Source organism: Theropithecus gelada, chromosome 15 (genome assembly GCF_003255815.1).
Source record: "Theropithecus gelada isolate Dixy chromosome 15, Tgel_1.0, whole genome shotgun sequence".
NCBI lineage: Eukaryota > Metazoa > Chordata > Mammalia > Primates > Cercopithecidae > Theropithecus > Theropithecus gelada.
Window position 1 is genome coordinate 89590291 of NC_037683.1, and position 16584 is coordinate 89606874.

The 16584-nt window shown below is 37.2% G+C and overlaps 1 protein-coding gene across 2 annotated transcripts in view; it reads left to right on the forward strand.

Moving 5' to 3' along the window:
* The window catches only part of PCSK5 (proprotein convertase subtilisin/kexin type 5), a 466873-nt gene that overhangs the window by 240695 nt on the left and 209594 nt on the right, over window positions 1-16584 (forward strand). For both annotated transcript variants that reach the window (XM_025360325.1, XM_025360326.1), the window contains exon 10: window positions 968-1071. In XM_025360325.1, coding sequence (XP_025216110.1) covers window positions 968-1071 — 104 coding nt within the window. The remainder of the gene's footprint in view (window positions 1-967; window positions 1072-16584) is intronic.

Sequence of the window (16584 nt, forward strand, 5' to 3'; positions counted from 1 at the left end):
TTTCTGCTGAAGTGAAGGTGGCTGGTGAGAAATAAATAAAATGGCTGCACACGCTGCTTGAAAATTGTCATATTTCTTAGTTAAGAACACCTCAGAATTCAAGACTGAATCAAATAAATATCCTGATTAGAATTGCATGCATGCCCTGAGTCAAATGCCTTCGAGTATATACATAGTCAATGAAAGGGAATAAAAGTCTGTGTGTATGTGCTTGGATTTGTTTTCTGTGTGATTACGATTAGCATTGCAGTTCTCCAATGAAAGTATCTCCTGCTCAGTAGTCTCTTTTGTGTTCTTCAGCGCTAGTAGCCATAAGAACTAGGTATCTAATAACACAGTATAACAACTACCCATTGCAAATTAAGAATGCCCTTATAACTGTCTGTGCCTTGGAGCCCAGCTTTGGGTTCTGTACCATATTCTCTTCCTTAAAAATGCTGACAATTGGGATGCTGTTTCGTTGAGATTTTTCCATATCCCACATATGTATGCATAGAAGGTTCAACATTGCTGAGTTCTTTTGGTTAATTGCAACTCAGTTACCGAACTATTCAATGATTAAAGAAGAAACGTTCCAGAGGCCTTCTGTTTTGATTCTAGCTTACTGTAATCTTCTGATGATGATGCCAGCTTTTATACAAAGGACGACAGCACCATAGTGGGCAGCCATTTTGTTGAGGAAACTGGAAACGCTCACCCTTTTAAAAACCTAAGCTACCCTGACTACAGTCTTACTATTTCTTCAGTTTAAGGTTACATTTTCTGCCTCCCACAGACTAATGTCACTTCTCCATGTTGAGAACAAGAGCGACATTTGGCATTTGGTTATCCCAAACCCAAATCTCTGACCCTTTGTTTTTAGTACTTTGCCATTTTGATTTTGCTTTTTTAATTTGCTTGTGACTCTCTGCTTCCCCCATCTTTTTTTTTTTTTTGGTACAATGATTCTTACCTTGTCTTTCCCCAGTCCGTTTCTGACCTGGAGAGACGTACAGCATGTTATTGTCAGGACTTCCCGTGCGGGACATTTGAACGCTAATGACTGGAAAACCAATGCTGCTGGTTTTAAGGGTGAGAACTTCTTTCATATTCTGTCACAGGCAAAATATTTTTATTTTTCCCCCATTTTAAACGGAGAGCAGGAAATAGAACCCCTCAAACAAAACTTTAAATTTTGTGCTGACACACAAAGAGCTTGATCTTTTAGTAAATAAAAGGCAGGTTGATTTTTTTAAGTTAAAACTACACAGATAAGTGAGATTTCTTTGGCTTCCCACATCATAGGTCAATTTTTTTTAAAAGATCGACCAACTCCCATGTATAGTCGACCTATGGGACCCCTGATTAGTTTACTATTTGCTGTCATTGAGTATCTAAGTGATATTTATAATAATGTATTTTAAAATTCCTCACCTTCTATAGGACTACTTCCACTTCAATAGTAACTGATATATATTGTTCACTTTAGTGTAGCACTGTTAGTTGCTAAGGCCATGCATTCTACAAATTTTGCTTTTGTTTGTTTTAAATTTTCCACAAAGAAAAACAGGTAATAATTCTAAGAAATGTTACTTTATATAAACCAGAAATTCTGATGAAGCTTTATAATGTCCAGTCCTTATGCAATTGTGCACAGTATGTAACAAGTACTGAAGATTTTCCCATGGCTAATACGGATCATAGTTCCCAAAGTCTTATTAACAGTAGCTATTCTGTTTATTGTCATAGGTAATATATGTTATAATAACAATAAAATGGCCATATAAAACATATATCCTAAAGTTTAGTATATTTACTCAAGTTGTAAGTGACCTAAGTTATAATAAAGTTTTAATTCAGTAATCTAACTTATAACAAAGATTAATTTGTTTATATCTACAGACTTAAAACGTATTCCCAAATAATCTTAGTATCATCATATATCTGTATGGATGAAATACAGTGTTCCATAGCACAGGGCACATCTACTTAAAAATTGAGGTTCTGATGGTCAGACCATTGGTAACATGGTCCTGAGCAAGTCATTTAATTTTTAAGGGCCCTAATAATTTAAGCATTTTGGATGCTAAGTAATATTATCTACATATCATATCTTACATATGATCTTAATATATCCTTATATATGACCAATATATGCAAATATTTCTACCAGAATGTATATTTTTAAAATTACTTGTAAATAATTTATTATAGACTCATGCTGAAACAAAACCTATAAATATCCTGGATTACCAGTGCCACATTAAGAATTCTTTGATTAATATCTTCACAGAAGGCTTCACTCTATTTTTAGGAAAAGAATATGTCCCTGCTTTGGAGTATTATCAAATACCTTTCCATGCATGTAAACTATATAATGCAGCAGTTTTCAATGAACTTTTAATCTAGAATTGTAAATACCTGTTGGCATTGCATTCTCTGAAGCCCAAATCAGGAGATTTGATCCCAAAATTGTAATTGTATGGGCAACATCAAAATTATTAGAAATTTCAGTTGTTCCAGAAAATCCAGGATGTAATTTGCCATATGTATGTTTCGTTTTGATTAGCTTCCACATGTTCCCAACTCCTACAATATAAATCCATGAGGCTGCAGGGGAGAGAAGGAGCTGACACATAACCTTGGCTGATTGAAAGCTGGAATGAACTTCTTAGTAGAGGGATCACAGACTAAGGACATTAACCTCCATGAAGTTGAGGAAACTTTAACCCAAATAAATGTCTTAGTTTTACTTATTATTCTTTGGCAATTTAAAAAGAGCAAATAGTTCTAACAAAAATGCAGCTCTTTTGAAAACCTCTGTTGGTTTAGGAGAGGGGGAAACGGAGGATTTAGACTAAATCACCAGACCCAAACCTGAATTTGAAGAGGGTTGTGCACTGCTTCTGGCAAGGAGGAAATGGTATTTTACTATTGCACGTGGCAATATTTAGTATAATATTTCACTCTTCTCTTAGATGGCTGCCAAGAGTAACAATTAAAGTTCACTTTTTCACAGATGAATTATTCTGAATGGGCTGGGCTCCCAGTGGGATTGTTTTGTAATTTTGTTGATGGCAAGTCCCATATTTCATCTAAACAGGATCATAATAAGATGACTTTTAAAAAAAAAAGAGTTATTTTCTTCTCTACTCTAAACATTACCATCCCCTCCCTAGAGTCCCACAAATAAATGTGATTAAGGCAGAGGCTAGCAGGAGAAGCAACATGCTTTGGGGAAGTGGAGAATGCGGGGTACTAGGACTGCAGAAAGATGCTATGACTTTTTATGAAATAACATCTGAAAGAACAACAAAGAGCTAAGGCTTAGAAAAGGTTCCTACACCAAGAGCTCAACAAGGGCTTGTATTTAAATTAGGTCGGCCGGCTTTCGCAGGTCTTGCTTAGCAGGAATCCATAGTCATCTATTTCTCCTTAGACTGGGAAAACGGAAATTGCCTGCCTACAGAAATGTATGGTCCTGGGTGCCCTTCTTTATCCCACCCAACTCTGTCCTAACACTGAGTGAAATATATGCATGAAATGAATCTGAAAACTCCTGTTCTTCCTTGGGCTTGCTTTTGTGTCCCAGTGTTGAGTAATTTATTAATAACTTGTTGGAAGAGTAGTTTAAAAAAAAATAGAACAATTTCACAAATTGCTCAATTGCCAGTAATAGGGACATCAATGTCCCCCATCAGAATTTCTTTCTCATCAGGTAAGGCAGAAGCCACTTAGGGTAGCAAACAACTCAGTTTTGGAGTTCAGACATCACTAGACTTCATAGTCTTTGTTATCACTGATAACTTCAGTAAAGCCAACACCCCAAAGAACAGTCTCTACCAAAACCCTACCAAATCCATTTTATCCAACCTCCTTACATTTCTTCAGACATACCCCATGTCCTACATCCTAGGCAGACAGCAGCACTAGATGATGTTTGAGCTAGACTTGTGTGCGGCCCTCCTGAAGGCAGACTTGATCCATTCTTACCCACATGTGTTATGGACTGGAACAGGGAAGGTTTCTCATTCTGAAGCAGCTGCTGGCTTGGACAGATTCTCATTCAGGCTAGGAAGTTGGCCTTGAACAACTAAAGAATGTGGCTTTCTGATGACTCATCTCTGTTTCTCGGAGAGTGGGATTACCCTGGAGGTGCTCACTGATGAGCTAGGGACAGAGAACTTTCTTCTCCTTTTTCTGTGCCCTCCTTATAAAAGCACTCTGTAAATGACCCTATCATGAGATGACCTCACAGGGAAGCCACATGTAAACATTCTTATGCTAATAGCACCTTAATTTTCAACAATTTTAATCAAACTAAGATTATTCTGCCCTGCTGCTTCTTAAATAATAATAATAATCTCTTATAGTATAATTAAAATATCTTTTCCAATAGATTAGTTTTTCAGAATAAACATAATCCGATGAATACATACCTATGGAAACTGACTAAACATTGTTTTGCTTTGTTCATCTTGTGAATAATCCTAGCTAAGTTTCAGACAACAGCTTTTGACTTTAAACCTCCTCCAGAGATAGTTTTTTTAAATTAAATGGAATAAAGATCATGTACCTGTCAGAGAATCTACTTTAGATTGCCCATGAGAATAGGGAATTATTTGCCTTAGACCAGATGAACAGATGTGATATTCTGCCACCAGAGAACTGGAATCCAAATTCCAGTATTTTGCTTCTGACCAGTATTTGCAACGCCAGGAGGTGACTTTGGCATTAAGCTGTTTGGGGTTTTGTTAATATTATTTCTTTCCTCCCTTGATCCCTTCCCTTTCTGCTTATGAAAAGTCTTTTCTGTTTTGTTTTGTTTTCTATTCTTTTTAATTTTCCCTCGTGTTCCCTAAAGCATACGAATTAGCCATAAAAGTGAAGGCTGTTGCCATTCCAGCTGGTTTTTCTTCCTGGAATTTAATGGATGTTGTCTCTTCATTTATCTATTTCCCAATATTTCCTGAGCACCTTCAGCATGCCCACCCAACACATGTTGAAGTGAGCACAGAAAGTGGGAGGGGAAGAAACGTCAGGGACACCATGGCATGGACTAATCTGACCTGCCCTGGTGTAACTTACATACAGAAACAGAAATTTACACTCCATCTCTTTTTTTCTTTAGTCAAGCCCAAACAATCTGTCAGGTCATGTTAGATAAGTGATGATGATCCTTCTCTCATCATCTAAAATTCAGGTTAATGTCGGCAGCAGAAGGCATCTGCTATAGAGAATATCTTTGTCTGCTGTGTATTTTGACCAGCTCCATTTGGGCATATAGTATATGCAGATCCACAGAGCCATGCGGAAGACTTCAATGCAGGCATTTTTCATAGCCTGTGGCTTATCATCATTTCAGGAAGAAGTGAGCTCTGTCTTGTGATCTCCTCCCTTTTACTGCTGTAATCTGAGGAAACTGTAAATCCACTGACCTCTCCCACCAGTGCCTGGGCTGTGCGGGCTGATTCTTGCCCCGAGTCCTTATCTTTGGTTTGGGTGTGCAGTTGTAATTATAATTGAATGCATGCAACATCAGTGATCTAGTTTTCTTTTTTTCAAAGTGTTTATATTGGATTATATGACTGTATACAGTTAAACTCTCTTAAATCTAGGAACAGGAATAGACGTCAGATAATAAATTAGGACCTTCTGTCATCTTTACTAGGCGAAAGAATGAAAAAAATGTCATTGAAAATCAAAAAATGACAACTAAGTGAGAGAGGTTACCACGCCTTCCATTTCACTGCCCTCCCAGACTATGTAAGTCTCTTTTTTTCTACCAGCATGTTGCTGAAACCTCCCCCATCCCCACTGACTCTTTCTTTGACCACAACTAAACTACTAGATTTTTTTTTTTTTTTAATTTCTAACTGATTACCCACCGTGGGGAAAACAATTGACAGTCTAACATGACTTCTTAGCCTCCGAGGCCTTAACTTTTAATAACCTGTATTACTTTTAATTGCCATCATTTTATTTCCACTGGTAGGGTTGATAATTTTAAGATGTCCAATATATTTTTAATACCTACCTGTCTTGTTTTCAGTTTGTAACACTTATTAAAAAGAATTGAAAGTGCTGAAACCATTAAGCATGCTGTGTGTTCAATCAAAATGAAAGGTTTTAAAATGTGTTTTTGAGTGTTTTTGAGTTGTGTTTTGAGTGTAAAGTGATTTCTGATGTGTTACCATTTGAAAGGGTAAAGTTTCATTGTACTTTATTATTTCACTGTACAAATAATATTCCATCTTCACCACCTGCTATGCTCATACACTGTTGGTAGCTATGATTAAAGCTACGTAATGCACTTTAATTGGTAATCTGTACATTGTGGTTTTGAAGAAAGGTTGAAGTGAAATGGTACTCATCTGGTCAGTGTCTGAGGTGGTATTATCAGAAAAATCAGTCGCTTGACTCCAGTCTTGATCCCACTTGCAGAAATAAGGCCCTTCCTACTTGAAAAGACAGAGGGAGGTAAATACATTTGATTCCACCTAATAAAATGTACTCCCTGGAAATGCCGCCTCATATATTTTTTTAAGATAATGTGTTTTCTACCACTGTGCTGTGTGAACTCTTACCCATTTCATATTTATTGACTGAAACCCTTTCATTTTTGTATTTATTGACCATTGTATAGATGAGTTTATCTTCTAGCTCATTTACAAAAAAAAAAAAAAGTGTGAATCACACAGAATTTAGGAATTTTACTCTTATTGTTTTGCCTGGTAGATGATTTACCGTAACATCTCCATGGGAATATAGAAACCCTGATAGCAAACTCTGCTTAATCATGGCTTCATCTGGAGTCTTTCATCCCAAATGCCCACTTGTCTCATCAGAATGTTCAACTCATGCCTACCGAATATGTGATGCTCAAAAATATTTTCTACAAATGAAAAGTGATGATTTCTGTCTGCCTGTCCTTGACTGAATGGTGGTATTAGGTTTGTTAGGTTTTTGGGGGTTTCATTTTGTTTCGTCCTTTCATCCCTGTTAGTGTTAAATGCATGCGGTTTCACACTTAAAAACCATTCTCAAAATAGAATTAAAATGATGGTTGCACTCTTTGCCTGTTATCTCTATACAAGATGTAATTAGTTAACGAAGAGAACTACATTTGGAGTGGTTTTGTGATTTTGCCAAAATCTTAAGAGCCTTTAAATTCAAGTAGAAAGTCTATTAGTGATATTTTCTGTGGCCTTTGAGGAAGTCAATTAGAGTTTTTGTACCTTGGTTTTTGAGGAATGTGGATAGCTAATACTAAACATAATGAGAAGAATGAATTGAATGAAAAGTGCTTTGAAAATGGAAAATACCAAACAAAAAGAGTCTTAAAACTATATTTTCATATGTGAAACTTTCTACTCCCTGAAATGAGAATAAAGACATGGAACTGTGATGTGAATTAAAATGTTTTTTTGGGTTGAAAATTAATTCAGTTACCTGGAGTGGGCTACAGAAAATATATCAAGGACTTTATAATAAAATATTACTAATATGTCATCAATGTTTTTTAACCGTTAATTGTGTATCAGTGATACTGCAACTATACTTAAATTCTGTTTTGCAAATTAATTTAAATGTTTAAATGTCACCTTAAGTTCAACCTGCTAAATCTTTAAAGCTGTAATTAATTGCTTCAACTTAGGAACTAATGATAGAAATCTGAACTCATTGTAGCCTATCAACAGCCTATCAACTCTAGTAATTGATATACAGTGTAAATCTGTGAGTTTAAAATATGATTTTTAGCAATGTGTAAAAGCATCTACATTTAAGAGAAAGTAGACATCTCTTTTGTGTAATCACCTGAAGAAATTCAAATCTCTAATTCTAATGACACTGGACTTTAGGTATTTGTAAAACTCTTCTTTCAGCCCATGACTTTGACTATTCTTAATAACAGCAACTCTTATTATTTTGTGGTTATGGTTGATATTTTAGGCAAAGATATATGTCGTCAAGCTCTAAGCTTGTGATTATAGAGGATGGTGTCAGTCCAAAAGTGTATTTTGACTATAAAGTAATGAAATTGAACCACTCATAATTGGATTCTGAATCCAGTTCCAAAATAAGATGCCCAAAAATGATTTAAGTCAAGAGAGTCTTAGCAAAGTACACACACACACCCCTCTACATTCCTTTTACAGCCTATTTTGAAATTCAACAATCATCTTCTTATATGAGGTTTTGTATTTATTTAAAACAAAAAATTCACTCAGCTCTGAACTCAGTGGTTCAGTGGTTGGGCTCCAGAGTCCAGCAACATGGAAGTGAATGCCAGCTTTACACAGTATATCTGGTAATCTTCATACATTCTTAATCAACTTTATTGAGGTAAATTTACATATAATAAAAAAACACATTATGTGTACAGTTCAGTGAGTTTTGACCTATGTATACATCCATGTGACCATCACCACAATCGAGTTATAGAAACCTCTGTCACTCTAAATAGTTATTCTGCACTCCTTTTTCATCCTCTGTCCTTCTGCGCTGGCAACCACTCATGTACTTTCTGTCCCTATAGATTAGATTGTCTTTTGTAGGCTTTCATATATATCGAATTATTTGAAACCAGCTTCTTTTTTGCCATAAAAGATTTTTGAGGTTCATCTGTGTCATTAAGTAAGTCAGGCATTCCCACCATAAAAAAGAATGAGATCATGTCTTTGGGGGAATGTGGATGGAGCTGGAGGCCATTATCCTTAGCAAACTAACACAGGAACAGAAAACCAAATACTACATGTTCTCACTTATAAGTGAGAGCTAAATGATGAGAACCCATGAACATAAAGAAGGAACAACACACACTGGGGTCTATGTGAGGGGGAGGGTGGGAGGAGGAACAGGAGCAGGAAAAATAACTATTGGATACTGGGCTTAATACCTGGGGGATGAAGTAATCTGTACAACAAAGCCCCATGACATGAGTTTGCCTATATAACAAACTTTCATAGGTACTCCTAAACCTAAAATATAAGTTAAAGAAAAGTAATGTTTTAAATTTTTAAAAGTATATCAGGCATTCATTATCTTTTATTGCTATCTAGTATTCCACTGTATGAATATACCACAATTTCTATACTCATTCACTTTGTCATGGAACATTGTATTGTTTCTGGTTCCGAGTTAGCATGAGTACAACTGCTCCAAATAGTTATGTACAAATCTTTATGTGGACAAATTAAATTTTTAAATATTTAGTTAGAAAAGTCCTCTTCAATTTGAACAATTGAAGAATAAGGGATCAATCCAAGAGGCTAACTAGATATGGAGCATTTCAGGCAAGATGAACAGCATGTACAAAACCTGTTCAAAGAAAAACAAGAAGGCCATCCTAGCTGGGGTGGGGTGAGCAAAGGGAAGAATGAGGAAAATCGTATCATATAAAGAATTTAATGCCTCTCTTCATTCATAGTATGCACTTAAGGAAAATTATTTATGAGCTATATGTCATGCATTCTAATATAACATATTCAGTTAATATTCTGTTCAGATTTTTGTAAGATAAGAATCCAGCATATTTTATATAGAGATACAGATGTAGATGTATATAGAGCTATATCCATTAACATGGAATTTGTATTTTAGAAATGAAATTTGGTCCCTAGCCCTTTCAAATATTAGACTCACTACATTATAGTCACATATATCTTGTGACACTTCTTTTCTTTCTTTATAGTCTGTTTTCTCTAATTTGGGCTATTGTTTTCATTTCATATTGTCAGTGATTTTAGTTGATGGTTCTGGATAAATTATTAACCTCCTTATTTTCTCTTTTTTATAAGATTGCTTGGATTTCAGTAAACAATAAATGGCCTCAAAAGTGTTGGAAATAGCATAATCTGCCAATGATTATGAAGTATATTAATGTCATATCCCTAACCTAAATAAAGCATAAGTAAGTACAGTGAAAGGGCGAAAGGTTTTTGAGAACTTGAGGGTTACCAAAAGTTGGAGAACCAAGCTTATCTGGAATACTGTAGTTTCTTTTAGTTTAAACAAATGCCTTCTTTTGTTTGTGTTTCCTGGGGACTGGAAATTATAACTGGAGGAGACAGCTATGGTGAAGGCAACAGGTCGGGGGAAGGAGCAAAAGAGAGGGCCCAGTGTGCAAAAAGGACAGGTATGGTGTGATGAGGAAAGTAATCTAAAAGAAATCAAAAGCAGAGCTACTTGAATTCTACAGTTAGGAGTTCTCATTTCATTTGAAAACCATTTTGGAGCCGCTGCAGTGATTGAGAAAGTGAGCTAGATAATAGTAATGACTTTCAAGCAGGTTGATTCAAGTTGCTAGTCTGATGTCAAAAAGAATATTATTTCTTACATTGATGGTGTGAATCTGTTGTTCCTATGATATGTCTTACAAAATGGCATGTATGTAACAAATTGACTGGTTGAAATGAAATTGTCTTGCAGTGATCATTTTATATTATCTTAGTATGCAGTTGTGTATTCGTGACCTTAAGACTGTGACATTCAGCGAAATTTTTTATCATCTCTTGGCCTTCTTCTAAATGAGGAAAGTTGTAGAGTTGGGATATATAATCATCTTTGCTACATCCCACTTTCGTTTTTTAAGAAGAGAAAGAAGTGCTTTTTGAAATGACTCTTTAATAAACCCCGGGCAAAGGGCGTGGTGACAAGATTGCTTCTTGAAAAGTATCAGGTCAGAAATTGTGCTTTGAGAAGCCTTCACATATTTCCTTTGACCAAAGTCTTTTCGTTGGTTGTTATTGCTCACCATGACCTCCAAAAAGCCATCTAACTTCTGATATTTGAATTTCTTTTTAGCATACAATTGTAGTCTTTGTATTTGCCATATAACCTTACAAACATTTAAAGAAAGCAAGTATACATAATTGTGGTTAGCATCTTGAGTTGATGTACACGTGCTATGCAAGCAGAATGACAGAAGCTCTTAGGGTTTATAAATGACTTTTCCTCCTTCCAAAGTATTGTATTCATATTCTTTTTCTAGGCCATGAAGCCAACTTAGAATTTTCAATAGTCTTAAGAAGCTATTTTGTTTTTCTGAACCCACCAGAGGTTACAATGTATATGCTTTCTTAATATACTATGTGGGATGGTTTTGTCAGGAAATCATCTGCTTCTTTTCTTGTTTTACCTTCAGAAGTACATTTACAGCCAAGGTAGAAGATATGTATCCAGCTTGGTTCCAAAGTTCAATACTGTGCATCTTAGAAGCCTAAAACCCCCACTGAATTGCAGTCACATCATGAAAGAATCAGAGAAGATAGCTAAAAACATGAGAAATATCTGATTGTTTGACAGAGCTGCCACACTTGGTTTCATAGGTTGTTAACTGCACAAGGGAGCCAAACTAAAGGGTTGAGTGGGTGGGGACAGAAATCTGGCCTTGGATCCAGTCACCAAGGAATGTGCCGTGCCCTGCAGTGGGATGATGTCCACCTTAAGGAAAGAGGTACCTTTCTCTAATCAACAGAAGCCCCACATGGGCATCCCCGTTGCATGGAATTCTGTTGTGATTTCTTCCAGAGCTATCAAAGGCACAGATATCTTTTAAGAAGTATGCAACCAGAGATGGTTCTGTTCATTTTAACCTGCAGCCATTGCTTCAGTCTTGATACCCACAGAACCTATTTCTTCATTGGCAAAGTAACTCAGTGTTACTAGAGTTAAATAAAATTTTGCAATATCTGTCCAGGAGCGGTGGCTTAGGCCTCTAATCCCAGCAGTTTGGGAGGCTGAAGTGGGCGGATCACGAGGTCAGGAGTTCAAAACCAGCCTGGCCAACATGGTGAAACCCCATCTCAACTAAAAATACAAAAATTAGCTGGGCGTGGTGGCGGGCGCCTGTAATCCCAGCTACTCGGGAAGCTGAGGCAGGAGAATCCCTTGAACCTGGGAGGTGGAGGTTGCAGTGAGCCGAGATTGTGCCACTGCACTCCAGTCTGAGTGACAGAGCAAGACTCCATTAAAAAAAAAAAAATTAGGCCGGGCGCGGTGGCTCAAGCCTGTAATCCCAGCACTTTGGGAGGCCGAGGCGGGCGGATCACAAGGTCAGGAGATCGAGACCATCCTGGCTAACACGGTGAAACCCCGTCTCTACTAAAAACACAAAAAAGTAGCTGGGCGAGGTGGCGGGCGCCTGTAGTCCCAGCTACTCGGGAGGCTGAGGCAGGAGAATGGCGTAAACCCAGGAGGCGGAGCTTGCAGTGAGCTGAGATCGCGCCACTGCACTCCAGCCTGGGGGACAGAGCAAGACTCCGTCTCAAAAAAAAAAAAAAAAAAAAAAATTGCAATATCTGTGACTATTTCATCACTATCTTTATCATCAGCTCTCTAAACAAAGTTTGAAGTAAAATCTCAGAATCTTAAGTGAGCATAAGTGCTAAGCACAAATCTATAATTCTTTTCAGGTACTTTTTTTACATTCAACAAAAATGATGGAAGCTTCTTGAATTCAAATGTATGATTCTTTCATTTGAGTTCCAGTAGAAGATCCATATTTGGGGTGGAGTCCTTGTAAATATTGGCATATGTAGGATACATGAGCCCAGAGCAGGGGTGAAAAGGCTTCATTTGAAGTCTTCCATGATTATCATCAACCTGTCTTATGAACATACTCCCCATAGCTCATTTTTTCTACCAAGGAATAGAGCTTTCAATGTGAAAGGAATAAACTGCGATTGAGGTAAACAGGAGAAACTCTCTCATTGAAATTAATACATGCATATAAGTTTGGATTCTGGCATCAGATATTCCTGGCACAGACTGTAGCACCAGTTTCATATCCCACATCAGGGACAGAGGACTCTAACTTGCTGTGACCACACTGAGACTGTGGTGGTAAGTGAGCCCTGTGGAAACTAGTTGAGGATCAATAAGAGGGCCCAAATAAACAGGAGGAAAGGGGGCTTATGATTACATCTTTTCCAAATTCAATTTTAGTAAAGATGGCTTAGCCTATCCTATTTTGTTGTCTAGAGAGATCTTTATATTAGTGCCAATGTCTATAATATAAACCAAATCCAAAGGCTCCAAAAGAAATGCTGAAAATTAATCCTTCCCTGGTTCTACGCATAACTTCCTAAGTCCACTGCACCTAGCACTATACAGTGAGATTCCAGGCAGTTGCTTTGCAGAATCCATCTGGATACATCTTCTGGGAAATAAATAGATCCAGACTCTTTTTTTTTTCTTAGAATCTCAATTCAGACTCTTTACACATGCTCACATCTTGCTAGCCTTTGGCATTTCAAAGCAATTAAACTTCTATCACATGTCCCAATAATGGCTTCAACAGGCTTCATTTTATGGTGTTATACCAGAAGACGCAGTACACCCTGAAATTTCCAGAGTCATCCTTGGAAGAGCCAAAAAGAAAGCTATTGTGATAACTGCTGGATGTTAACAAATGGGAAGTTGCTCTTTGATACTCAATGTCATTCTTCAATCTATAAGTGCCACAGAAAGTGTTAGGGACCAGATGTTAAACTTTCCTTCCAAGTCCAACATATACATATACATATACATATACATATACATATACATATACATATATATATATATGTTGCACATGATGTTTTAATGAGTTTTGAAGATGAGAGCAGTACTTTGTGTAGTTGACTTGGACAAGACAAAGTTATGTAGATGATTTCCTAATATGTTTTCCCCCTTTATTACCTTGCAGGGTTATTCTGAGGATTATAATTGATTTTCTTACCACCTTAGTGGTAAGAAATATTGTATGTCTTGTAGACCACAGTAATCAATGGATAAATATATAGTAGAAAGAAATTCTGAAGACTTGAGCTTGAGTTTCTATGGCTTTGCACAAGTTCTTTTCGTGTTCATGAGACCTAGTTTCTTCAGCTAGAAAATGTGAATAATACTATCTTGCTAATAAGATCGTTGTGAGGATTTTATTAGCTACTGTGTAATAAAATACATATGTGAGATATGAATTTTGCCTCCCCTGTAAAATTTCCCCCCAGCCTCTCATTTTGAGAAGCATGCTCAAATGCATTAAATGTGCTTCAATTGTAGGGGCAGTAGGATTCAGAAATAGACACGTCAGTGCATTTTCTATTTTCACCTTTGTACACTGAGCATGATTTTTCATTCAACTCAGTCAGACCCTGATTCTATCCTAACACTGCTGTATGTACTTAACACCTTAAGGAATGTGCATTCAGACTCCGGTCTGACTGACAGAGCAAGACTCCATTAAAAAAAAAAAAAATTGCAATATCTGTGACTATTTCATCGCTATCTTTATCATCAGCTCTCTAAACAAAGTTTGAAGTAAAATCTCAGACTCTTAAGTGAGCATAAGTGCTAAGCACAAACCTATAATTCTTTTCAGGTACTTTTTTTACATTCAACAAAAATGATGGAAGCTTCTTGAATTCAAATGTATGATTCTTTCATTTGAGTTCCAGTAGAAGATCCATATTTGGGGTGGAGTCCTTGTAAATATTGACATATGTAGGATACATAAGGAAGTATCTAGACTTCCTTCTTTGAGTGATAATGCAAGTGCAAGTTAATTAAGGGAACTTTTATCTTCTCAAAATGTTTCTGTAAGAGAAGCAGAAATGTTTGGGATAACCATATAAAAAGATACTTACATCATATACTGTGTAGTCAACTCTCATTTCTTTTGCTCCTGGCATGAGGGAAGGGGTATTTGAGAATCATGCCTGTAGAGTCTCAGGGCCTATGCTGGAGATGTTAGCCTAATTAACCAGACTTTGCCAGGAGATGGCATCCCTAATAACCTAAGTGTTCTCAAAGTGTGGTCCCCGGACCAATAATATACCAGCATCACCTGAAAGCATGTTAGAAATTCACATTTCTGGGCCTTACCTCAAAACTCCTGCATCACTGGGACCGAGCAGTGTGTGCTTTAACAAGTCCTGGGTGATTCTGGTGCACATGCAAGTTTGAGGACCACTGTCCTAAGTCGCCCACCATATGTAATGAATTACCTTCTCTCCTGTGCATCTGGAAGTACCATCCTTAGAAGAATAAAGTGCCATCCCTAGAAGAAATGAAAAAGTAGTCTCTCAAATCGTGTTTTTCCTGCTGTTTCAATATGGAAGTTGTGAAAGGCTTTCCTCAAACATCTCTCTTGTCAGTAGCTGAGCCATTTGCTCCCAGCCACATCCATTCTCTTTTCTGTCAATTGGACCATGACCCTATGTTTTCAAACTTCCTATCACTCTTAAAGGGGGAGAAAAAAAAAACGAAAACCTTTTCCATTCTACTGCCTTCGTTCCATCCCTCCTTTCACAACTAAAAATTCCCAGCAAGTAGTCGAATTAGCTGAGTCCATTTCCTTACTGTTCATTCAGTCCTTCCGTAATTCTTTGCAATCTTGTTTCTACTTTTATTGTTTCTACTTCTACCTTTGAAGAGAAATTATTCTACAACTTTGACCCATCTCCTGCTTGCCATATCTGAAGACCTATTGTCTTCCTCTAGGATTCATGCTCTAGATCAACCCAGTCTAGATCTCTCTTTCTTTTTAATGATATGCAGATATAGCCCTGGTTCTTTGACTCTTTACTTATTCTTTTCCCCCCTTCTTTAACCTTAGCCATTCCCTGAGGTCTGTTGTTTACAGAGGGAGAGAGGGAAGGAGGGAGTTTTTCTCTTTCTTCCTCTCTCTCCCTCCCTCCCTTCCTCTCCCATCCTCTTAATGCCACTGCTTTTCACATGTCTGCCTTTTTTTCAGTTACAAGTATCATGTCTTCAGTAAAATATCACTTGTACGTCTTCAACATTGACTTCAACCATTACCAATCTAGAATCTCTGCACAAGGCCCTCTCTGTGTCATTTACAGCTGAGAACTTCTAAAACAGAAGCTATCAATCATCTTTCACAAAACAACTTCTCCCCAAAGCTGACCTCTGTTGTCAGGGGATACCCTTCTGGCCATCACGGTGTTCTTGACTCCTTGGTCACCTCCAGTTTTAATTGCAAAACTCCATTGCTTCTTCCTTACCTGATCTCTCATTTCGAAAATTCACCATTCCCATAACCTGGTTTATAATCTCACGTGCCTGCACCATTGCAATAGGTTCCCTGCCTCAGTCCTTCTGCCCCTGATATCCCGTATAACAAATCCCAGATTAATCTTTCCAGAATATCAATTCACTTATGTCATTTCCTTGATCGTTGGCACTCATTGCCTCCAGAGTAAATCGAGCCATGCATTCCAGGACCACAGAGCTTCCTTGAAAATGTTACCATTCCAGATATCCTGGTCTCATTACCTTTTCTCCATGAACCCAAATCTTACTGAAGGATTTAAGGGCCATCTCAAGTCTTATTTCTTCTAAAAGGACATCCAGTTCTCAGTAATGACTTACTTTTCATAAATTTTACAGAAATTTCCCTACTGATATCCATTAAGCTTAAAAATTATTTGAGTTTCATGAAAATAAAGGAAATGCTCCTGAGAAGCCTAACATAGTGGCAGAAGCTGAGAAGGATATGTGGTAGCTTTCTTCTCAGTGAAATGGTGACATTCCCACTGACGAGGAATAATTTTTCTTTGTTCTTTGCCATCATCACCTCCAGCAGTGGGTGAAGAAGGC